We start from the raw sequence: 23,504 nt of genomic DNA, 5'->3' as shown, positions 1-23,504 counted from the left end.
TGTCTGCTCCGAATCTGCGTGTTCATGTTGGGCCAGGTCAAATCTTTATGATCAGAGTCCGAGTGTCGACCGCGGGAAGAGTTTGAACGCATTTCCAGGCGGTCGTGTAAATAAGATTCCGCTTCGCCATCTTTTTCCCCTTGCCTTAAAGTAGGTAGCTACTTTATCCATCCCAGCTAAAATATTTGGTTTTCAAAATTCGCCTTCGCACGCACAATATGCTACAGACACAATGGGGACATCATGCTTTATCAAAGGTATACCTCTACACATTCTTGCCGAGATTCTCAGCTGGTTAGACACGCTCGCCGACATCTGTCCTGTCATTCAGAGCCACCGCATCTTTTGGGAAGCTTTCAGAATCGGCACCCATGCCATCGCCCGGAACATCGTTGCAAGACAAATCCCACCCAATATGCTCCCTTTCGCGGCTGCCTTGATTGAATCGAAACAGATCTACATAGGGAGTCAAGCAACTGTGAAGAACGTTCTCTTGCGTCTCGAAGCTCGCATTCATGACGATGCAGCCAATGATGGAGCGTTTTTCGGCCGCTTGACACTACTTGAGTGCGCTTCCTTAAGTCGTGACCTCTCAGCTACCGTGATTCTCAAGGACGACTGCATCTGGGAGTCACTTGCTGCATTCACAAGCATGTTTCAGATAGAACATCAGGCAAACATCTCAGAACAGGAGCACTATCGACTGAATCGAGCCTTCCTCAGGTATCAGCTTATGTGCAATCTTTTCTGTGTTGCAAGTAAAGCTGGAGGCCCACGTGAGGGTCAAGAAAATTCCCAACGGTTCTTTGCAACCTTCTCACCCTGGGTCAATGAGCAGCTCATGTGCGTATACGTCTACCTCGAACGCAAAATTACTGACGGTATGTGACTCCGTATGATGATCAGTTCACTACTATGAAGCTGGCTGATCATGCAATAGCGCTCGACGACGTCGCCATGAACGACGTAGAATGGGGTAGTTCCTCTGTTGACTGGAGCGAAGATGGAAGTGAATCTTCTCGGATTCAGTGGCATGTGAGAAATCATCATTCAAACAAGATTGGCTGTCTTCTTACCGAATTTCCTTTTAGCTGTCGCGCGGCCTCCCATTTATGCTGAGCCTTCTCCGAGCCAAATTGTTTCACAAGAGACGCGAACTACTTCCTTTTCATCTTGGAAAGTTACGGCGAGAAGACACTGAGCCGTTCTACAACTTGATGCTCATGCTACCGAGGGATGGCATGTCTGATATTCTCAGCCCTGAGAGCCCCGGGGACACATTACGGTCTTGTTCATTCGCAAACATCCGTGCACTATCACGACCTTCGGATGGCACGCATGAAAGTGGATTCTCGACCCCCCATAAGTTATGGGCTGCTGCACACGGCCACCAGTCAGTGTGCAACATATCAATAGACGCACAATCTCTGAGGAACCACTGGGACTGCATATATCTCATGTGGGACGTGGAAGAAGAAGATAGGCACACGTTGGAAGACAAATCCGACAATGTGCTGTATATGAAGCCTTCCTTCCACAGAGCCCATGAATCATATGCAGTCGACGACGTAATTCGCTCGGAGAAGCAGAGGTCATATATTTGGCTGGCTGGAGGGCGAGGGTACTGGCCTTTTCTTGCCAAGGACTTCAGCGGAGTCTCTGGATTGAGCGAGAATCAAAAGGAAAATCTGTTGGCAAGATTCAAAAGTGAGGAAGAGATGGGAGTTGATCATGCGTGGGGACAGCAGGTAACCATCACCGAAGGTCATTGAGGACGCAGTTTTCAAAAGTCATTTGAATGAAATCTTCTAGGTTTTCTTGCAACCTTTGTTGACATGCAGGAAAGACTCAAGCTCAGTTTCAAACCTGACTATAGTCGCACCGGTGGTGGCCCACTTGGTCCATCGGTAGATCTTCCGCCCCTTGGTGCATATGGTAATTGTTGTGGAGCCTCGAAGCGAAGACAAGCAATTGATCTGCATAACAACGCTGAAGAGACTTGGCCGATTGTTTTGTTTTTCCCTGTACCTAGTCACCGCTGTCTTTCATAATAGCAGTTTGCTGCTGTACGGGTGCGTTTGGTAAAGCGAGCCGTACTGGGAACGCCTCCATAGAATTGCTGCGCAGTTGCAGCAAGCGCGTGATGAAATTTGTATCAGGTTGAGAACAATGAAATAGGAGGTTCCAATCCCCAGCCGAGGTATATCTACGTTTTGAAAGAACATTTGAGGAGAAAGGTCCCTAGAAGTAATTCGACTCAGAACAAATCTTTACAAATGAAGGTAACTTCGGGTTGTTGACAGCTAGATTTAGCACATACGATTTTCAACGCCTCCCCCCTTTGATTAACTCTACACAGATGTTCTTCTGCCTTACATACAACGCATTAACAATGTCCCACTCTTTAACTGGATGGCTCAATCTGATCTAAAGACGCGGGATGATTAGTTTGGTATCTTCTACCGTCACGTGTGTTTCTTACATCGTAAGTATAAAAAATGGTTGGAATCGCCTTGTAAATCTCCATCAGGCTGATGTTCTTGCCGATACAGGTGCGTGGACCGGCGCCAAACGTAAAAGTTGCCCCCTGCATCTCCGCCTTTCGGATGTCGTAATTTTCTTGAGGCTCATGTTCGCCTTGAAGCCAACGCTCAGGGACGTAGGAGTCGAGGTTGTCGCCGAAGGCTGGATGACGATGCATAACCCAGGGGTTGATTCCGACTATGGTGCCTTCCGGTAGGAAGGGGCCATCAGGGAGATGGATGCCTTCCTTTGGAACAACTCTTTCTAGGAGTAGCCCAACTGCAGGATGGAGCCTGAGCGCCTCTTTTATAGCCGCATCTAGGTACGGCAGCTCTTGGCTCTCATTCCAAGTCACCGGTAGTGACATCTTTCCGCTTTCTCGTGCAGTCACAATTTCTTTCATGACGTTTTCCAAAGTCGAGGGATTCTTAAGAAGGTAGTAGACAACTGCACGAAGTGAGATTGCTGTCGTATCTGACCCAGCGTTGACGTTGCTGAGTGTCCATGAGAAGACCTGACGATCATCAACAACGTGAGGGTGCGTCTTCTTGATTTCCAGGAAGCGATTGAGGAAGTCACGGTGTGATGAGATTCCTTCCTTCTCTTTTGGACGTTGAAGACGCTCTTTGAGACATTGGCGCGCAAATTGAGCGACAGCTCCCGTCGAACCACCGCCAAACTTGCGCTTGATTGGATTTTTGATCAACAGATTATCCAACCACGGTATTTGACCAATCTTTGAATTCAAATTGTCAGTTATCTGGTCACTTTAGCTTCGGTTAAAGCTCACCATTCCTGCATAGTCAACCATTCTTTCCAGTGACAGCATCACACCACCAACGCTTTTGCCCTGGTCGAGAAATCCGAGGCGCTTGCCAAAGGTCAATTCTCCGATTACATCAAAAGCATCTGACAGGTCAGCTATATCGGCCAGACTTCCCAGCTGATGTTACTTTACAATATTGGAGCCAAGTTGCGAGATCGCATTCTCGTCTAGCCTCGGCAAACTCGTCCAACTTCTCAAGCAACTTTTGGATTGTGCTATCGACGAAGGATTCGAATTCAGTCAGGGTGCTCATGGAGTACAGAATTGAGATAGATCTCTTGATCCTGGCATAAAAATTCTCATTGAGGGTGGTGAACAGGGTCTGTGTTGGGTTGCCATTGGCAAGCTGCTGCTGTACCGCGTAGAACTCGGTCTAGAAGAAGTCTTCGAGTACACGCGACCTGTTTGACAAATAAAATTGGAATTACCTTGCGATATTCCTTATTGACGCCATAAATTGTTCTCAAGGCTTCATGGTTTTGAATGCTGACTACTCTCGGCCCAAGTCGAATGTACTTCCCGTACCGGGAATGTGACTTAACGTGTGTCTCATGAGCCCTTCCGTGGGCCACATCGACAAACCTCCATATGTTGGTTATCTTAGCTAGGAATAGACCCGGAATTTTAGAGACACCCTGACTTGTGACGTTTCGGACCAGGTGGATTGCTTACATTGCCATCAGAAGAAAAGGAAGATTAGCTACAACGAGTGCTAAAGCTTCGGCGATGATGGCCAAAATCGCTTTGAATAGAAGTAAGAGTCGCCGTACAGCCTAGATGGTTCCCCTTGTAAGATAACTGATACGAGGGTACGTGAAAGTGTAGGTTGTTCTAGCAGTGTGTAGCGCCTAATGGTTAAACGAGAATGAAGGCGTTATGCCGACGCTGTCCACTCTTTGAAGTATATGGTGTTCATCGAGGCTTTCCGCATTATCCAGGGCCAATTTCACCGAAACCAACACTTACGGTTCCGAAATTCGCTCCACTACACGAAACGGCACTTCAGTCTTGGTGTATCACAAGTTTGCAAGTGCCGAGTGACCCCGCACCAAGTAGGTAAGGTAGTCATCGGAATATCGGAAACATAGTTGTGTAAAATCCATTCCGCGGGATAATGATTGAAAGGTTTCATGGTAAATATCTCTGAAATCAAACTTTAATCTTGATCATAAGTATATGACACTCCCCATGCGAAGGTCAAATTCTCAACATAGTTAAGATGCTCTCATACTCTTTAGCCAGTGGTCACTCAGTCTGTAGTAAGTTCGACGAGAAGATGCTCTCTATGAAGACTTTGGCCCAGGTTCACGTGACAGTGAGATGCTCGCGACCAATACTTGACAGTTGCAGCTGGGCCCATGGTCGGACTGAGGGTGCACAACCGACATGGGAGCTACTGACGTGCATGAAAGGCTTTTGTGTGAAGAGTATATGGAATTAGGCTTGCTATTCTTTCGACGTGACCCGAATTCAAAAGTACTAAGAATGAAGCTGGCCGAAAGTTCCCGAGCAGTGTTACACGTTGTCGCCGATGTGGGAATTCACCAACATTTCAAAGCCCGATCAGCATGCCTCATGACCGAAAGAAACATTTTACCCTCCTATTTCGGAATCGAAAATTTGTTCACTCGCCGTTGTCTATAGAATATTACAAATGCGTTGCCATATTTTCAACTTGATAAAAGCCCCAAGTTCCTGATTTATCAATCTTCATTATTGGCTACGTAAGTCCGAGATTCCGAATTCGCATACGGTTTTGTCAAGAATCAATATGTCGGCCGAAGCAAATGTCGACAGCGGATCAATCAGACCACTAGCGAGCTCCAAGGGGCGTCTCGCAAACTCTGTACGGGGCGCATGATATTTCCTTTTCGTTTACTTCGAGCCAAGCCCCCCAAAATTTCCGAATTCGGAGACTGACAATATCATCGCGCAGAGCCCTTTCGGCTACGGCGCATTTGCGACAACTTTGATGACTGTATCACTTTCTATGCTGGGCATACGCAACGTCGAGAACCAAGCGTTATTCATCGCCAATCTTTGTTTCCTCGCCGGTCTGGGCCTGCTCATCTCAGCTCAGTGGGAGATGGTCAGAGGTAACACGTTTGCCTACACGACACTCATTGCTTTCGGTGGGTTCGGCACCTCTTTGCTCTGATTTCACGCGACGGAATGTTGATCCTTGCAGCATTCTACTACGGCGGTTATGGCTTCCTGCTAATACCGTCAGCCGGGATTGTCAATAGCTATGGCGGGAAGACGGAGGAATATTTTAATGCATTCGGATTCTATCTCGCCGGTGAGTTGGTTTCTTCTGGCATTTGAGAAGAAATGAGTACAAATGAATTTGAATCTCTAGCCTGGTCTCTTTTCAATTTCTTCTTCTTTATAGCTGCTTTTGCTACGTAAGTTTTGAAAACCATCATTTCATTTGCGCCCAGAACCCTGGCTGACAACGTGTAACTGGAACACAAGTAACGTCGCCAACGTCATAATCTACGGTGCGCTCGAGTTTTCCTACATTTTCAACTGCTCAGCAAACTTTGCCTTTGCAGATGGACATGTATCGGTCGCTGAGACGTTGACTAAGATCGCCGGTGGCTTCGGCCTTGTTGCTGCTTTTTCGGGTTTCTATGTCATGGCTAGCGAGTCTTGTGGTGAAGTGTTGCCGTTTCCTCTACCGTTGGGCGACTTGTCACGACATGGATTCTTTCCGAATAGGAAAAAAGTTTAGTATCGGAGATAATTTTGAATGTTTGCCAAGAAGGCGCCGTCACTCAGTAGCTAAGGCCCCATTGACCTTTTTTCAGCTTTGAGTGTGCGGAGAGATTCAAGCGCGTCCTAGCCCTGTCATCGATTGGAACAACATGATCATCATGTCCTATCAGCCGCAAACGCCGGCTTCCGAAGTAAGTATGCCACTGTGAGCCCATGAAAGATACAGGTAGGCGGTAAGTCATAGTCGAGTGGATCAAATGCCGTCTGCTACCTCCACGTCGGTGAGGCCTCCAGACATTCAAGTGACCCGGCATGGAAGACAAAAATGTTCCAGTTGCGACCGAGTACGATACAAGTCACGGCTTGTGCAAAAAGAAAACGAAATGCCTATGTCTTTGGTTGACCAAGTGAAGAATTAAGAAATTTTTCAAATTCTTGTCCCGTGATCAGCTGGACACTCGGTCCCGGGGCGCCACTATTTCTCGGGCTCTGCTGAATTTGTGACGGGATTTGGGCCCGGCATTTTACACGTTATCATCCCGGAAGGTCCAGTCCACAGTGGTACGATGTGAGCGCCAGTGACGTCTACTGATCTTGAGCCCACTGGAAGTAAGGCAATTCCTACTAAGGAACACGATGTGTGTATTAATGCTGTCATGGCGTCGCGTTGATACGACCAATGGTCCGAATGAACTTGGGCAGCAACGAAAGCCACTATATGATGCTCTAGGGTATGTCAACCTTGATTTTTGCAGCTCAATTCTCATCCCACTTTTCATTGGCAAATACTATATTCAAGACAAGGCGAATTGTCTCTGGGTCACAGATCCGCGGATGGCAGTCTGAATGCCCTTGCGGGTAAACTATTAGTCGTTCGACTCTGAGAAAGGCTCGCTTATGTGAAACAAGTTCGCATTGTTTGAATGATTTAGATCTATTCAACTTTCAGTCTCTAATCCCTCCGGGTTCTAGGAACGTACGTCTTGTCTAGGAACTTTTAGAAAAGCTGGCCGGAGTAGGCGTCTCCACCACCTGGCCGTTATGGATGAGCATGTTACCATCGTCGTAATCCGAGACGACGTCTTCAATGTACGCAAAATCAAGGCCCCGCAACTCGTCTTCCTCAGTAGCACGCAGGTGCATGCCTGGAATTTTGTTGATGAGGAACAACAGGATGCAAGAAACGAAGAATGACCAAGCAGCGCAAGTCGTCGCGCCTGCCAACTGCAAACCGAGTTGCCTAAAGTGCCCATTCCACCAGCCACCCTTGTATGTATCCCCGCTTACCCCGTCGAGAGCCGGCACCATTTTGTGAGCAAATAGGCCGGTCAGGATATCGCCGACATACCCACCGATACCGTGGATGGCAAAGATATCGAGGCCGTCGTCGACGCGGAGAAGGTGTTTGTATCGGACTGAGTAGAAGCAGGCGACAGCGGTAATAATTCCGACAAGAGGTGAGACGTATACAAGGACTATAGGATCCTGTTGTTAGCGCAAGTGAGCAAACTCGATGAGACCAAATATTCCTTACCGAATCCAGCTGCCGGAGTGATACCGACGAGACCAGAGATGATGCCGGAGCAGAAGCCAACCAAGCTGAATTTCTTCGTGTACACGTAGTCCAACAGGGCCCACGTAACGCCACCGCCGCAGGCAGCAAAGTTGGTGTTCACGACGACGTAGATGGAACGCAAGCTGAGGTTGGCCGTGCTGCCTCCGTTGAAAGCGAACCATCCGAACCAGATGAGGACAGTGCCCAGAGTCATCAATAAGGGGTTATGGCCCCTGAAGTGGGGGACATGTCTCTTTCTTGTGGAAGTGCTGTCGTCGATACGGGGACCCAGCATTATTGACCAAGCGAGGGCCCCGAAGCCACTGGCGATGTGAACTGGACCGGACCCTGCGAAATCGTAAAGGCCCAGGTTGTAGAGCCAGCCGCTAGGATTCCACTCCCAATATGCCAGGCTAAGAGGACAAGTAAGTATTGGCCGCAAAGATGGCGGCTTGAAAAAGGCAGGATTTGACTTACATGTAGTAGACAAAGGTGTTCCAGCACAGAAGAAAAAGCATGCTAGGCCAGAGACGACCGCGCTCGAGCATAGCGCCGGCTAGAATCATTGCCGTGGCCGTGACAAAAGTGAAGCCAAAGGCAGCATCTGTCCCGCTGAATATTAGACATCTCACTCCGACGTCAACTTGCTTCATTCGGAGGAGATTTCCTTACACAATATGTCCGGGATGTCCTTGTTCGCAAAGGACGGAGAAGCCAAGAGGTTGTGGAATGCCGCGTGGGAAAGGTCTCCGAGGATGGGGTTCGTCGTGCGTGCCTGGTAGAGCGATGCACCGTATATCCAGTATTGTAGACCGCAGGCGCATGCACAAAAGAGCGACTGCAGAACCATCGTCATGGCTGATTTCCTGCGGTGCATTCCGGCGTAGAGGAAGCCAATGGCCGGCGTGATCTGCCAGCATAGGATCGTGCATATCAGCATCCAGCAGAGATCACCCTACGGATTGTTGACAAATGTTAGCGGGCGCTGAACTCCAACTAATGGCCGTCCAAGTGCTGCAGGATATCCTGTATTGAATCGGTCTTCGTACCTTGTCGTAAGGTGCGTTGAGGTCATGAGTGATTGGGTTGCCGCCCGTTGGGTCGGTAGCGTAGTCGGGGAACTCGGTCACAGGGATGACCTCCGCCATGATGTATCACGATATTATTTCCTGGACGAAGGGAAATTTTATGGCGAGGTGACTGGGACGGCGGACACGAGAACGCGTTGTTTCCTTATTCTTGCTAAAGAGCCAAATCCGCGGAACGCCTTTCCGTTGGTCTGAAGGGAAGCCTGGGAGCAACTTAAAGCTTTCGTCAATGTTCAGATGTTGGCCAAGCTGCCATGCTGTCGGTATTGCTATCACTTGGCACCAGTCCCAACCCCCAGATAAGGTTCGGTCTGCAACAAAATTAAGCATGTTCACAATTGTCTTGGACACTCGATGCCAGATAACACCAACCTCTCTGATTGGCTTATCCCTGATAGACGAGCTTCAACGGGGACACGAAAAGACCTATCTTCCTACTCAATATAGGAAGCGCTGGAGCTGGTCTCTGTGCACCAAAAGTCTGGGCATTGCTAGGGGGGAATGGGAAGGGATGGGGATCAGTGGATTCTACTGTCTTGCCTGTGAATCACGACCGGTCTAAACTGCTGGAAATGGATGCAGGAGCCTATCCAATTAGAGTAAGGGTAGAGCGGGAGGGAGGCGGTTTGAAGGGCAGCGGTTCAGGTTCAACATGTGAAAAGGGGGAGGGCGCACACCGTCATAAGCTTTGTATACTAAGCCTCCCCTGAAAAAGCTGAGAGTTATTTGATAGGAGCTACATGCAAGGAAACCCTGACGGCATCAGAGATGCACGGGCGCTACAGCCTCCACAGCTTCGGCCACGAGAAGTCTGAAGAACGGGCACAGCCGGGGAGTGGGAGGCAGGGTCGTCATCCAGCGGGGTCATCCCGCATCCAATGTTCCTGACCTTATCGCTGCATGCTCAGTGGACAGGGGGGGAGTGCCGGGTAGATTTAACAAATTAGGCTAGACTCTGTGACGCGAGATGAATCAAGCTCTCGTCCGTATAATCTTTCCGGTTCCAGTGAGGGTGTGAACGCCGACGTCGTCCCCTTCAGACTGTAACGCGCTGCATCATGCGGACCGTCGAGCTTGGGGACACAGCGGCTGCTGGCTAAATCTACCAGATGCATCTATCCCACCCTGTGACTTGTGTTTCTGAACATCTTGATAGACTGTGGCTGTCCTCACGAGTCGCTAATACTTATCTCCCAACTTCCAGCGACGAGAATGAACGTATCGGTGCCGAGTCGTTTCGTATGACAGAGAAGAAGACCTTTTTGCCATGTCCTTCGGTTTTGACCTCGGTGGCCATCATGCCGTCACCACAGTGCTTGGCGTCGCCGCATTCGCTGGTGTTCTGGTCTATCTCACAGGCATGCTCGTCAACAACCGCAAGGTTTTCTCGAGGTTCAGCCGCGCTCCGTCGTTCAGCCAACCGGCCGAAAAGCCCTCCGTGACCACGGCCGAGAAGCATAGCTACGTGAACGCGTTCCCGCCGTCCCAGAGAGCCACAATTGCGGAGCTCGGACCACAATTCGCGGACGTCAAGGAGGTCGACCTCGCCGTGACGCCGAAGCCCCTGTTGAGGGTGGATGCCGACTATCGCTCCGCCAGCCCCTCCTTGTTCAACTTCAGCGGCTTCAGCATTGACGATATTCGGAGATTGGGTGACTTTCCCGACTATGCAACTATTTCAGATGTTCCATTGCCGTCGCCGCTGGAGAACTTTGATATTGACAAGGCCGTCCCGCGGCCCTACCGGCCGTTTAGATGGGCATACCACCAGACCATGTGTAGGTGCTGCCACCGCCCCAAACCAAAAGCGCACGAACTCATCTCAAAATTTTCAGCTTTAACCAAGATGGACACGGATTTCTGGATCGAGCTCGAAAACACGTACAGGCACCGTATCGCCGAGCGCAAAGATCTGTATGCAAAGAATGGGGGCGATGTTCTTGCCAGCATGCCGGGCTCCGAGCTTGCCTGTAAGGAACTCATGGAGATGGTCATAGAGTTCATCTGCGCAAGATACCCTAACCAATTCAAGCGCGATGGCAATATCTTGCAAAACAACATTCTAGGGACGACAACAGACCTCTCCGTCACCGAACCACTCATTGTGCTTTTGGATAACGTCCCTGAAGACTTTGGCATTATGCTTCGGGATCATGAGACCGGAAAGTATGTTCTGCGAGCCGGCATGGTGTGCTCCTCTGTTGGCTGGAAGCTCAGTGAGAAGGCCGGCTTGGGACTGCCAGGAATTCACAAAGTGGTTCCGGATTACAAGGAGAAGATGGAGTTCAGCATGGATCGGTGAGACTTGAATACTCTCCATTTCCGGGAGATGACCTCTCCTGCTGACGCGACCCTAGATTCTTCACCAAAATACCCACCAATAAGCCCATTCAACGCGGTTCGTGGGGTCTAGAGATGGGTCAGCCGCTCTATCTTCCCTCAGAGCACCCCGACTTTTCTCACCGCGAGCGTCAAAACCCCAGCCTGCAACCCGAAGATGTCTACTTGCGCGTCGATTGGCAGACAATGCGCCGCCTACCACTATCAGGCGGCGTGGTCTTCAATTTCAAAGCACTTTTCACGCCCTTGACCGAATTCAAGGACGAACCGTACATCCCTTCTCTAGTTCTCAAGGTTCTGAACGAGGGCAAGGAGAGCCTCTTGAAATACAAGGGGACATGGCACGTAGAGCATGTGGTAAAGCCAACACTAAAGGAATATGAGAAGTATCAGGTTGAGAATGGTCTGATTGAGGAGGATTGGGAGCCGCATACTCTGGCCGAGGCCCCATTCTTCAAGGGATGGGAGAAGAAGTGGTCCACTGAATGAGAGCCGCGTGTATCGTGTTGACAACAAAGCCGTATAGACGCCTTTATGTGATTTCATGGGGCCTTAATGACAAATTAAAATTGTCTTCACTTTTATCCTCATCTTTCCGATCACGGCAGGACTCGAGGAGCATTCTTGCTTAGCTGGGTGTTGAATATTACGTTCGAGCCGAATTCGCGATTACCTTCCTGACTGCAAGCTTTCAAGGACACTGGTGTCCTCAGACATCGGGAAGTTGAATAATTGTCCTCTCACGTAGGAGCGCGAGGTGACGTGGGGGTACATCGAAGTGAGTGGAAATCGTTACTAATGAAAATAACAGCAGATCAACTAGAGCGAAGCTCACTCGACGGATTAGGAATAGTAGAATGCGGGGTACATGAGCATCGGAGTCCGGAGTCCCATATGCATTCCGCTGCAAATAAATGCACATAGAGGACGAGTGTGTTCGTGTTGCTCCCATCGTTGACGAGCTGACTGGTCTCACTAGTATCGTGAGGTTCGGTCAGAGGGGAGTGCGCCGGCCGAGGTCGGAGGACGCGAAAAGCCGCTTATGCAACCACCCTATGACTCCAAGCCACTTTGATCGAACCTTTGACGAACTTTGAAGCGGACGACGGCAGGAGTCTCCGAAGTCAGCATGGGAAACATAAAGGGGTGCTGGTTGGCTTATCTTGTGCCAGGTGGTCCTCCCGCGGCATCCATCCCGGTACCGGGATAGATAAAGGACAATAGAGTGTCCATGATTGGGCCCGAAACTTGCATAATGCGGGGTATACCGGAGGCGATCGCCGCGTATCTTGGTCTGGAGCCTCTTGAATCCCTGGATTTCTTCTGGTACCCTTGGCCTCCTTATCGCCGCAACGCCGAAAACTAGGGAGTCTGCGGGAATTCGGGATTCCCAAGGTCTCCCTGTCCATTATTCTTTGTGCGGCACTGTTGATCTTCAGGTTGGAGGGCCCGTCGTCACCATATATCCAGCCTCACGCAGAGTCTGAATCGTGTTCGCATCTTGCCAAGCTCAGAACCCTAGTGAACACGTAGCAGTGCTTTCGTCGCAGAGTTTGTATGCCAGAGACTCCATATCATCGCCACCCTTGAGGCATTCACAGAGAGCCCGTATCTCAGTCGGGACTCTTCATACGTACTACACTCCCTCAGGTACTTCCAAGGCAAAATACCTACTAGCGGCACGACCAGTTGCATCGAAATACGGCAAAGCTTGCTGGCCAGTGACAAGCAAACACGGTGTTGGCCGCGAAACCAACCTCAAGCGGCATCGGTCTGCCATCTGTGCCGCTCTCCCGCTGCAAGGATGCATGTGGCCAGCGGGTTGCTCCAGCCAGACTCATCCATCAAACATGCCCTTACCACCAATCATGGACGCCGCTGGCTTATCGTGCGCCAGCCAAGATACCTCAAACTACAATAGCGTCATAAGATGCCATCCCCCGCGTTTCTGGCAATGCCGCGAATGGGCCTGTGCTAGCAGCATGAACACTCATCCGATCACGATGAGGACCGACGACCGGTGACTTTCGGAACCAAAAAAAGCCCTGTGGCCTGCTCCCAACTTCCTTGCTCATCGAAATCGAAATCGAACTCGAATTCGCCCCAGCCGACTTTGATCTGATATTTCTACCATCCCTGCCGCATCCACTACTATTCACCCGGACTGATAAACCCAGGCTTCTCGTTCGAATAAAGTTCAATGATAGCCCCCAAGAGTTCAAAGTCGGTATCCAAAACTAGAACTGGTCTCAACCCACGGTCGAGATCGGGTTGTGTCACTTGTAAAGCCAAGCATGTACGTCGCCGTCAACCCGTCTTGTGCTCTCATGTATGATGTATCCTCGGCCCGTCGGGTTGATCAAGGATCTCACGGGCATGACCAACATCCAGCCACTAGCAAAACGCTGATGTGCGCGATAGCTGAAATGTGACGAGACGCGACCGGCTTGCCAACAGTGCACAAGAAAGGGGATCAAGTGTGGAGGCTTCGCGCAGGGCTTGAGATGGTCGTTCAAACACCAACCTGCCCTTCAGGTCTTGACACTCGACGATTTCAATACCACGCAAACATCACCGAAGCGACCAGCCGCCGACGCACCCGAGGGCCAGCATCGCTCCAAAAAAGCAAATTCCATTTCAGCCAGCAGCAGCAGCAGTTCCCCGAGAAGTCGATACTCAGTCTCATCCTCTTCTTCCAAGAGCTCCGCCCAACGAGATGGAGATGCAGAGGGAGATGAAGATGCCACTAGGGCATATCAAATGAGCGACGGAGGAGTAGATGAAATTTCTCAACTGTTTGCAGAGGAACCCGTGTCACCTTGCCAACCACTGCTGGGTGTGATTATTCAACAATCAAGCTCCTCCAAGGACGCAGACCAGAAGCAGCTGTCGCCGTACTCATTGACGCCCAGTCTTGCCGACACTTCATCAGCGTTCATCATCAACTGGTTCGAGCAGGTGTGCCCAGCCTGGTCCGGCTTCGACTCGAACGCGAATCTCAATCGAAAGATTGCAATCGACCTCTGGCGAACGTCCGCCACGGTGTGCAGCTCTCTCGAGAGCATGTCGGCCGCGTTTCTGGCATCCCGGCTTCCGAGCATGAGGCAATCCGCCCTCCGTCTCATGCAACGAGCGACAGACTTCATCCAAGCTGAGCTCCAGGTCGTGAAAGCGCAGGGCGAATTCCGCACCGTACCGACGGGTCTCATCTTTTCCCTGTTCTGCCTCGGAACAACGGTCTGCTGGGTTGACTCCCGCTTGTACGGGCTGCCCTTTTTGAGAGAAGTGAGATCTCTCATTCGCCGGCTGAATGCGCAGTCGGCCTCCTTCTCCAGCGCGAACCAGGATATGCTCTCCTTCTTCAACAAAAGCTTGGCGTACTGTGAGATGCTTCTCTCCGTGGTTCGCGAGGACGAGCCGCTCGATCAAGGCGACGCAGGCTTGGCGCTCCAGATACTCGAGGAGCGTGCACCCCATCCCTGGACTGGCGTGTCGACTCTCACGACACGCCTTTTCTCCGAGTCGATCCGGCTGTGTCGCAGCGCTCGACACCGTCTGAGGCAAGCCATGGATCCACAGAAGTACTTTTCAAACGCGCTTCAAGACTTGATAGGAGCGCAGCGTCTCGAGGAGCAGCTTCTAGAACTCGAGTTTCCCTCGGAAACCCCCGACGTCGACACCGGCGACAGCTCAACGCCGGTTTCTCATCTTGCCAGGGTCGCCGAAGCCTACAGACTCTCTTCACTGCTTCACTTGTACCAGACTTTCCCTGATCTTGTCTCCCTGCGACTACCGGCCGAATCGCCAATGACGGAGAGCGGCTCCGTGCCATGGGACGAGTGGATCATCCCCTTGGCCCTGAGACTGGTCAAGGTCCTTGAACACATCCCGGCAACGTCGGGTACCCGCGTCATCCAACCGCTACTATACATATCGGCGAGTACAGGACTTCGCCACGACGCACCAGCTACGTCTGACATGCTGGGGGCCTTTGGATCCCTGCAGCAAGACCTGATGGGAGGAACGGGGTCGAACATGTTTAGCCCCCCGCCGCTGTTCGATTCGCACAACTTGTCTCAGTACATCAGTCAGATGGCCGAGGCTCCGACGCGGGAGGGTTCAATGTCTACCATGACGCTTGACGTAGGTAGTGCTCGCCACTTCGTCATGAGACGTCTGAGTATCCTGGAGAGCAGCTTGCCACCGACCCCAGTCGTGGTAGCAAAGAATCTCGTGCAGACTATTTGGAGAGCGTACGATAACGACATCGGCTCGCCCACAGCTCACTGGATTGATGTGATGGAAGACAACGACTTACGTTCAATGTTTGGGTGATTATGAAAGTCATCGTATGGGGGATTGGCATCAAGAGATCGTTCATGTGTTTCATAATACTAGGAACGACAAATGGGTGTAGGACATGGGTCTCATCTTTTTGGCGTTGGGAAAGTGACACCATGAACATAGCACAGGCTCTTGGATGAGCGCCCGTTTTTGAAATCGTATAGGCTTTGAATGAAATTGTTTATTCATTTGACCTTGTCACCACCCATCTCATTTTGCCCCATTTCAGCTGCATTGCTGTCGTTATCCTTCCTCACCAACACCATTGATACATGCCAGATCCTCTCAGAAGTCGCTCTTCTTGCGCTGCCCAACATAAAACGCCAGGCCGTAGTCGCTGGTAGTAAAGGTGATTGTTGAGCCCTTGGGGAAATGGAAAACATCGCCGGGCTTTGCCTCGACCTTCTGGCCCGTCTCATCGGAGATCGTGTAGTCGCCCTCAAGTATGATCTTCATCTCGTCATACTTGTAGGTGTATGTGAGGGGCTCGCCCTTCTTCAGACGGAAGAGGCCAGATGAGATGGGCTTTTCGGGGTTCGACTCATCGCTGGAGAATACATCTCCGAGATAGGCGTTGTCCCCCGCGAGGAGGGGGATCTGAAAGGTCGATTGGGCCTTGGCGTAGTGCTGGAAGGCGGCCATTGTGATAATCAAGATTTGATGTCTTTTGGTGGGCTTAATGAGGTTTGATGAGGTTGTGTCTTTATTGTGAGTGTGAAACTACTACCCCTCTTCACATATTAGTCAAACCACCTGGTATATATAGAGCTCGATCCGTCAGTGTAAGAATTCTTCATTAGGCAATAATCCAAGAGAGCCTCTGAATTCTGGGCACAAGGTTTGGTTTCACTCCCGCGAGTTTGCTCATGAAGAGTCCCAGTGTAATGATGAAAGATAGGACGATAGGGTAAAATTTCCCGTTCCGGTCAAGCGCCCCCCCTCCAGCTCGGAACGGTCGAGTGGAGAATCGGTTCGCAGACGCAGCCGGTCTCGCGGGTACGAGTCTGGAGAAGAGATACGGGTGTGGGACGGGGGGCCGACGGGGATGGCGGAACCCAACTCTCTACTGGAAGGGATTTCCCAATGCGTAGCCGAGTCAAGAAGTCGACTCAAGTGATAGTCTCCTCCGGCTCCATTGAAAGTGTTGGTGCACAACTTACTTAGTAGTCTCTGCAATCCTTCACATGTGCGCACATACGGACCTCCTTACTCTCGGAGTAACTGTCCTCGCGCAGAATAGATAGGGCTCCCCCAAACTTTCAACTTCATTGCCTTCCGTTTCCCCCACCCATCTATATTGCCAAAGTCAAAGTCACCCCCTCGACCCGATATGGCACTATTGGCGTTATCAGCACTGACCTCTGATGGTTGGAAGATCATTATCGGACTCTTCGCCCTTCTCTTCGCAGCGCTAATCTCACGATCGCTTGGCGCATTGCGACCGCGAAAAGGGGCCCTCTTCGTCAATCCATCATCCATAACTCAACCAGAGAAGTCCAACCAAGCCACCGAGACATGGCAGATGCCTGTCCCCAGCCCTTATTCGGACTGGTCAATAGAAACGACAAGGCCGCTGCCCTACCGCGCATTTCGCTATGGTCCGAAGTACAACGTCACCATGGGGCTTCGTTCAATTCAGCCAGAGGACTGGATTGAGCTCGATAACCACTACCCCAGGTATCATGCCGACAAGACTGCTCGAATCGCTGAAAGGGGTGAGAAATGCTTCGGAACAGACCCAGCAGCCTACCCTGCCGCCATAGAACTCCTGGAAGAACTATGTCAGTACCTTCCCGCTCGATACCCTACACTCTTCAAGCGGACCGCCGTTGGAATCGACAACCTCTGGTCAGGGGAATCTTTCAACATTGTCGAAACACCTTTGAAGGAGGACCCGTCGGCCATTGCCGCCAAGCTCGTGCAAGACGACCTCGCCATCATGATAGAACGGCCCGACGGCAAATACTACTTGCTCGGCGGGTCCATCCTGCTGGCGGGCTTCTGGAGGCTGAGCGACAAGTTCGGCATGTCCCTCGAGGAGATTCACACGTCCGGCGATGTCCCCCACTACAAGGAGAAGCTACATAATGGCATGGCTAGCTTCTTCAAGCGCCTGCGCTGCGACCAGATCTACTCCCGCAACAACTACTTCATCCAGGTTGACGATTCCTTGCCCTGGAGCTGGACTATCGGCGAAGAAGACAGCCCCGTTGTCAGCTGGAGCACGGCTGAGAAGGACAGGGCAGTAGAACATCACTATTTCCGTTCCGAAAGGCAATCGCTGCGCCGTCTCCCCAAGACCAAGGCCATTGTTTTCACGATTAGGACATACTTCCATCCCATCACTGACTTGGCTGCGGAGGACTACGTGCCTGGGAGGCTTGCGAGTGCCATTCGGAGCTGGGATGAGATAGTCGCAAACTACAAGGGACGCGAGATGTACGAGAAGGTCTTGCTAGAGTATCTCGATAATGAGCACCAGAAGCAACTGGATCGAGGCCTGGACTTGAGCAAAGAGGATGAAACCCGGAAATATCCTTGGTGACCAAGCGAATGCTCTGCCCATCATCTACTGTGGGCTTGGGCTCGTCACAGTAAATATGTCGTGCCGGTTCTTCGAGACGGGCTGCGCCTGCATCGTTTTTCGTTCTTTTCCTTCAATACCTTACCTCATGTTTTGGCATAGATAGTGCGTGTATAAGGCGTGCATAAACATACAATACGTCCTGTCTTAGCTTCTCACACTGAATGAATTGACCATGCTTTACTTTCAATTGAGGAGTTGGGCTTCTTTCAGAGCAGAAGAGTGAGGGCGTCAACAACGGCCACTGTGTTTACCCAGCTTATTTATTTTGAGATTGGACTCAGTGCCTAATGGGAGGACCCAATCGATTTCTCACATGAGATTAGCACCAGGTAAAACTCCTCTTCTCAATCTTGAGGACAGCGAATATCAAAGTGGTCAAAGTCGACCTGCAGTGATGCACCGACCCTATTGCATCGTAAAGACCCTACGGAAGTGCGATTGCAATCTCCTCCGGCAAAGAAGTGTATGGTGCAATTGCATCCTCCTCCGACGGTTCGATCTATAACTAGCCCACATGCACCATTTACTGCGGCGAAACACTCACTGGCCCCTGGTCGAGATGAATTCCCATAACCCAGATTCTGCCCGGTGCAGCTCCCAGGTCGTCCTGCTCCCAGATATGCGGATACGGCGCAGAAGGCCGCCAAGGAAACTTGCGTGAATACCACAGCAACAATGATGCCGGCGCTCTTCATGTTCAGCTCGATCTTGAGGTCAAACGTCTATCTGGTGAGGCTACATGTCAACTACACAAGTCAAATACTTGTGCTTTCCTTTTGGTCTTTGGGGCTGAGACTTACTCAGCTTCTCACGTGTGAATTTCTGGTAAACATTGCTGGACTTCAGGGGGTCTCGTTCAAGGTCGGCTCGTTGGAGGTCAGACACTTTGAAGATTGTGGGAATGGAATGGCATCATTTTTATTGTGCAGCGAATGTCATACTGTCCCACACAATGTGCGCACAAGGAAGGGAAGTTTGGCCCGAAACGAGTGGCCCTCGTGCAGAATCTGCGACTCGCGTATGTGCTTTTGAATGTCGAGATGATATCCAAAGACAGATGTTGATAGTCGCACAATTTGAGCAACAAAATCAAACCCACATATCCATCCAACGGAAACGGACGAGCCAACATTGTCGTCACACGCTCAACAGCGATCCCAACTGCGTGCTCGGCTGAGACGTATGACGGACTGGAACTACGGCAGACTTGTACACTCCTTGTGTTGTGCAAACGCACATCATTGGCCTTTCGCATCTATTACGGGCCTTTTGCACAAACAATCTTCCCGTTTATTGCTGCTGGACGTCCGCACTTCCAAGCAAGATAGGTGTCGGCACTGGGTCTGATATGGCAAACCTCAGAAATTTTCATTACATGACTGTAGACGTTATGAAACGGAGAGATCCTGTGGAGAATCGGGATATTTAGAATACATGAATGTGCAAGGAATTAGGATGGAGTGCGCAGAGGAAAGGCTCGAAGTGCTGTGTTCCAAGGTTCTCTAGATGCAAATCATGAAGCCGCACTACTCATGAGCTCCTCATTATCCAACAAGAGCGAGGCCCCCAACGACACCGACTCATTTTAGTCTTTCAGCTAGCGCATTCAATAATCTGACTCTCTCTCAATCCTTCGGCGCGGGTGCAGCCTCAGGATCGTCAACCAATAGAGCCTCAACCTTTGCACCCTGTCTCAATCGCTCCTCTAGAGAGACCTCCTGCTCTGGGGACGTGGACCAACCAAGACCCAGTTCAGGATATTGGAGAGGAATATCGCCATCGTACGGCAAGCTATCAAGGTAGATTGGCCATGGGGTACCCATCCAGGCGTTCCTTGTTTCATGGTCTCGACGTTGAAGCGAGGTCAAAGGGTGGACAAGAACGCTAAGTATTAAGTCAGCGTGGGAGCACGTATTGACATGACAATGGGATCCTCGACCCTGCATCCCGTGCAGTCGAGACGAGATGACTTACCTCAAGTTGCCTCGATTTGATGCCAAGTAGAAGAAGACATCAGAAAATGAGGAGTCAGGAACCCAAACTGCGCCCAAGCCATTGGTTATTCGGATATTCCTTGGATAGGGACTCTCCACGTTGGAGCGCGGCGATGATTTGAAGGATGTTACTCTGGCATTACTCACTCTCGTATGACCCTGCCGGGTGTGGCCCGATGGGAAACTCATTCACCCTGAATAAAGGCACAGCTACGAACGCGCCTTCATATAGGAATCAGCATTGTGGACTCTCAACCAAGTGATGGCTATCAGAGACATGGGTTCTCCACGTACCATCGCGTCGGAGCCTCAAAACAGCATCACGGATAGCAAGGGCGGCGGCAGTTTCAGTCGGAGACTGTAGCAAGAAATATATGTGGAAGTGCCATTCCCGAGTCCGAGCTTCGACAACCGTCTTCAGGTCTGTCTGCGGGGCCGAGGGCGTGGAATGAGTGACCATGGTCATGGTGAGGATGCTGCGGGATATCTTGCTAATGGCCGGTGCTGTCCTTTCAGAAGTTTGTCAAGTTCATGATTCAAGCACACGTAGCCGACGGGGTGGCTTGATGTCAAAGTGCGGAGCAACAACCGCTTAATCACGCAATAAACTTGAGTCTCACGTGCGCAGGCACAATGAGAGAAAGCGGCTAGAATCGGTTTTAAACAAAGCCCGAACAGACCGCAGCAAACCCCTCTCCAGCCAGATCATCAAAATGTCTCTTGGTGTTTTCCCGCCTGGGCCCATAGTCCACGAACTTGTGCCACAATTCTGGTTCATGTTTTCTTTGCCTTTGAGGCATCACGGGGCCGGTCCTGGCTCCGGCATGACGGGCCATCCAGGCGGAGGCACCTTCATCTTCTGGAAGACTTTGGGGTCCATGGAATTCTCATTCACCCAACCCAATAACGCGTCAAAGTCGCGGCACACCTTGTGATTCATGAAGTCTGGGAATGGCTGCTCCCAGTTCTCGACCCAATTAAAGGTGATCATGTCCACTGACCCAGTGCACTTGATTGTCTGAGCCAGAATATCGAAGCAGTGGCCAATGTGAGCTTGATGCTGCGCACCTCCTGGCCTAGGTCCCTCTTTTGGCTCATAGTCTGGGACCACAAGTCAGAAATGCGTACTGTTCTCCGGTGCATGCTCGGAAGCTTACAATGCTCATACGAAACTTCCCTGCGCAGCATGTCTAAGCAGTGGAGGAGGTGGAAAACCTCTGTCTGGGCAATGTATGCATCTGAACCATAGCCAAGGTCTTCTGGAATCTTGACAGCCATGTGCGGGTCTTTCCCCAGTTGCCTCACATCTACTTCCCCAATGACCAAAGGCCAGACATGGTCGCCGATGCGATGCCACTCCTTGTCGGCCTCCTCGCCAACTCGTTGGCGAAGAATTGATGGCGGATTCGTATCGTATAGAGTGCCATTTGTTACTCTGTTGATTCTTGGGATATCAAAGCGCTCTAGAATCGGCGCTTGTAGATCTATTTAGCACACCCGAGACAGAGCTTGAGCCCTTGGATCACTTACAGTAGAACGACGTTTCTTTCCAATAGTCTTGAATATTCAACCCATGTCTCGCGGGCGCAGGCCATAGCCACATGGCGGATGAGGCAATGAAAAGCCCAATATTGAGAAAGGTTATGAGAGAGGTCTTTCTGCTGCACAGCTTCGACCATGAAGATTCTCTCAGAACAGCGCGAGGTACCATCCTTTGCTCCCTGTGAGGCAAAAGAGCCTTTTCAATGTCTTCATTCTTTTGGACACTGCCTGAGAAAGCATCTTGTTCATGTGAGACTACCGATGAGTCCGTCGAAGGCCGTTGTGTTTCATTCATCTTGTTTCTCCAATGGCGTAGATCAAGCGAAACGAAACTGTAAGTTGTGCGTGGAGACCACGGAAATGAGAGATTTGTAATGGAGCGGACATACAACTTCCTGGCAATGGCCGGGCCTCGTTGTCAGCGCAAACGACTGAGCGAATGCAACTTGCCTAATCATTCCATACAAAGCAGACACCCCGACTGTTGGACTTGAATGGCTGAATATCTACCTGCCCGAATGATACGAAGAGGCGTTGGGCATTGCGACATTCGACTCTTTTAACTCCACTGCATGACGCAGCAGGATTCCTTCGAATCCGTCGTCAGGCTTGGCGCGCCGGTGAAACCATTGAGTGGTCCGAATATTGTAAAATCTACTGCCTATCTTGAAGCGGCCGATGCAACCTTCCATGTTTGTAACAGTCTCTACTCGGCTTCCGACATGTATGTGTGTGACCTTTTGGCTGCAGATGCAAGAGACCTTTGTTCCGCGTGTGTAAGTCATGATCGAACCGCGAACCTCCAGACTGACGCAATCCCGCCCGCTTCCTTCGCGATTCAAGGCAAGCATTCGTCACTGGTGGTAAAATATTTGCAAACAAGGCGTTGTGCCAGCTTATTGCTGACGATTCGCTGGTTCTGGGCATCTTTTAGATAAAACCAACAGAGGAATCTCTTCAAATATCATACACAGTGATATCCCTTTGGACTTTTCCTCAAGCACCCACCTACCAGTCTTATCACGTTCTCCCCCATAGATCACATTCAGCTTAAAGTCATCTACAATGCGTGCTCAGTATCTCGTCCTTGTCGCCATTGGCCTCGTGGCTGCTGCCCCCCTCGGTATGTTGCCTTGGAAAATGTCAAGTGCTTCAGAATCGGAAAATGACTGACTCAAACACCCTCTCAAGATATCAGAGGAGCTGATGCCGAAGCTGAAGCTATCCCGTTCTACCCGAAAAGGGGCGCTGATGCAGAGGCGGAGGCGATTCCTTTCTATCCTAAGCGCGGGGCCGACGCCGAACCTGAGGCCATCCCCTTCTACCCCAAGCGAGGAGTCGACGCGGAGGCCGAAGCCATCCCTTTCTATCCCAAGAGAGGCATCGATGCTGAAGCTGAAGCAATTCCCTTCTACCCCAAACGTGGCGCTGATGCTGAGGCGGAGGCTATTCCATTCTATCCAAAGAGAGGCGCTGATGCGGAAGCCGAAGCGATCCCCTTCTATCCTAAGAGGGGTGCCGATGCTGAGGCTGAGGCTATCCCCTTCTACCCTTAAGTAGGAGTTAGGTATGGCCTCCTCCCAAGGCCATGCTCCAAGTGCCGAACTGAGACGCGAAGTATCTGCTGGAGATCTTGGTGCAAGGATTTTCAATTGTCAGGACTTCGCGAAATCATAGGGAGCTCAGTAGACCTGCGGAGTAAGAACCTCGAGCTAGGAGGATTAGTCTAGGATGCGTTCATTACTACCGCAATTGGAATACTCAGAGTCATTAGTGAAATCGTCCCCCAAAGTGAAAAAATCCTGTGTCTTTGCTTCTCGCCACGTTCGCTTAATCGGGGATACCCAAAGCCGTGTGGCAACGCAACAGTCTTGCCGATTCTACTCTTACCTTTTCATGCTGGACAATACCGCTTTCTCTGCGTCAACCGGTCTTCCGAGGCCAAGCAAAGCTTTACCGTAGTACCTCTCGGATAAGAACGCCTCTC

General features: G+C 50.8%; 12 protein-coding genes across 12 annotated transcripts; 6 read left to right on the top strand and 6 right to left on the bottom strand.

Moving 5' to 3' along the window:
* Window positions 1-232: 232 nt before the first annotated feature.
* CORC01_02883 (uncharacterized protein) lies at window positions 233-1,772 on the top strand (the record flags this gene model as incomplete). Its single annotated transcript, XM_022614533.1, has 3 exons — window positions 233-881; window positions 941-1,035; window positions 1,092-1,772. 3 exons carry the CDS (start codon window positions 233-235, stop codon window positions 1,770-1,772), a joined length of 1,425 nt encoding a protein of 474 aa, XP_022478834.1.
* Window positions 1,773-2,404: 632 nt separating this feature from the next.
* CORC01_02882 (pisatin demethylase) lies at window positions 2,405-3,937 on the bottom strand (the record flags this gene model as incomplete). Its single annotated transcript, XM_022614532.1, has 5 exons — window positions 2,405-2,422; window positions 2,483-3,259; window positions 3,314-3,432; window positions 3,482-3,722; window positions 3,932-3,937. 5 exons carry the CDS (start codon window positions 3,935-3,937, stop codon window positions 2,405-2,407), a joined length of 1,161 nt encoding a protein of 386 aa, XP_022478833.1.
* A 1,183-nt stretch (window positions 3,938-5,120) lies between these two features.
* Window positions 5,121-6,083, top strand: CORC01_02881 (uncharacterized protein; the record flags this gene model as incomplete). Its single annotated transcript, XM_022614531.1, has 5 exons — window positions 5,121-5,195; window positions 5,286-5,481; window positions 5,538-5,648; window positions 5,742-5,754; window positions 5,825-6,083. 5 exons carry the CDS (start codon window positions 5,121-5,123, stop codon window positions 6,081-6,083), a joined length of 654 nt encoding a protein of 217 aa, XP_022478832.1.
* A 971-nt stretch (window positions 6,084-7,054) lies between these two features.
* On the bottom strand, window positions 7,055-8,770 carry CORC01_02880 (ammonium transporter; the record flags this gene model as incomplete). The annotated part of the gene is made up of 5 exons (XM_022614530.1): window positions 7,055-7,542; window positions 7,602-8,035; window positions 8,100-8,226; window positions 8,295-8,577; window positions 8,672-8,770. 5 exons carry the CDS (start codon window positions 8,768-8,770, stop codon window positions 7,055-7,057), a joined length of 1,431 nt encoding a protein of 476 aa, XP_022478831.1.
* Window positions 8,771-9,977: 1,207 nt separating this feature from the next.
* Window positions 9,978-11,539, top strand: CORC01_02879 (uncharacterized protein; the record flags this gene model as incomplete). Its single annotated transcript, XM_022614529.1, has 3 exons — window positions 9,978-10,488; window positions 10,546-11,008; window positions 11,068-11,539. The coding sequence occupies 3 exons, from the start codon at window positions 9,978-9,980 to the stop codon at window positions 11,537-11,539; spliced, it is 1,446 nt and encodes a 481-aa protein (XP_022478830.1).
* Window positions 11,540-13,344: 1,805 nt separating this feature from the next.
* CORC01_02878 (uncharacterized protein) lies at window positions 13,345-15,385 on the top strand (the record flags this gene model as incomplete). Its single annotated transcript, XM_022614528.1, has 2 exons — window positions 13,345-13,404; window positions 13,472-15,385. 2 exons carry the CDS (start codon window positions 13,345-13,347, stop codon window positions 15,383-15,385), a joined length of 1,974 nt encoding a protein of 657 aa, XP_022478829.1.
* Window positions 15,386-15,679: 294 nt separating this feature from the next.
* CORC01_02877 (uncharacterized protein) lies at window positions 15,680-16,036 on the bottom strand (the record flags this gene model as incomplete). The annotated part of the gene is made up of 1 exon (XM_022614527.1): window positions 15,680-16,036. The coding sequence occupies one exon, from the start codon at window positions 16,034-16,036 to the stop codon at window positions 15,680-15,682; it is 357 nt and encodes a 118-aa protein (XP_022478828.1).
* Window positions 16,037-16,724: 688 nt separating this feature from the next.
* Window positions 16,725-17,939, top strand: CORC01_02876 (uncharacterized protein; the record flags this gene model as incomplete). Its single annotated transcript, XM_022614526.1, has 1 exon — window positions 16,725-17,939. One exon carries the CDS (start codon window positions 16,725-16,727, stop codon window positions 17,937-17,939), a length of 1,215 nt encoding a protein of 404 aa, XP_022478827.1.
* Window positions 17,940-18,325: 386 nt separating this feature from the next.
* CORC01_02875 (uncharacterized protein) lies at window positions 18,326-18,676 on the bottom strand (the record flags this gene model as incomplete). Its single annotated transcript, XM_022614525.1, has 1 exon — window positions 18,326-18,676. The coding sequence occupies one exon, from the start codon at window positions 18,674-18,676 to the stop codon at window positions 18,326-18,328; it is 351 nt and encodes a 116-aa protein (XP_022478826.1).
* A 930-nt stretch (window positions 18,677-19,606) lies between these two features.
* Window positions 19,607-20,441, bottom strand: CORC01_02874 (dopa 4,5-dioxygenase; the record flags this gene model as incomplete). The annotated part of the gene is made up of 4 exons (XM_022614524.1): window positions 19,607-19,865; window positions 19,956-20,022; window positions 20,123-20,197; window positions 20,270-20,441. 4 exons carry the CDS (start codon window positions 20,439-20,441, stop codon window positions 19,607-19,609), a joined length of 573 nt encoding a protein of 190 aa, XP_022478825.1.
* Window positions 20,442-20,774: 333 nt separating this feature from the next.
* On the bottom strand, window positions 20,775-21,911 carry CORC01_02873 (uncharacterized protein; the record flags this gene model as incomplete). The annotated part of the gene is made up of 3 exons (XM_022614523.1): window positions 20,775-21,076; window positions 21,133-21,450; window positions 21,506-21,911. Coding segments are annotated over 3 exons (1,026 nt in total), but the record flags the coding sequence as incomplete, so codon positions are not given.
* Window positions 21,912-22,582: 671 nt separating this feature from the next.
* On the top strand, window positions 22,583-23,073 carry CORC01_02872 (uncharacterized protein; the record flags this gene model as incomplete). The annotated part of the gene is made up of 2 exons (XM_022614522.1): window positions 22,583-22,640; window positions 22,709-23,073. 2 exons carry the CDS (start codon window positions 22,583-22,585, stop codon window positions 23,071-23,073), a joined length of 423 nt encoding a protein of 140 aa, XP_022478823.1.
* Between the last annotated feature and the right edge of the window lie 431 nt (window positions 23,074-23,504).

The sequence above is a fragment of the Colletotrichum orchidophilum genome (assembly GCF_001831195.1).
Source record: "Colletotrichum orchidophilum strain IMI 309357 chromosome Unknown Scaffold_17.1, whole genome shotgun sequence".
Taxonomy (NCBI): Eukaryota; Fungi; Ascomycota; class Sordariomycetes; order Glomerellales; family Glomerellaceae; genus Colletotrichum; species Colletotrichum orchidophilum.
This window is presented reverse-complemented; position numbering and strand designations above follow the sequence as displayed.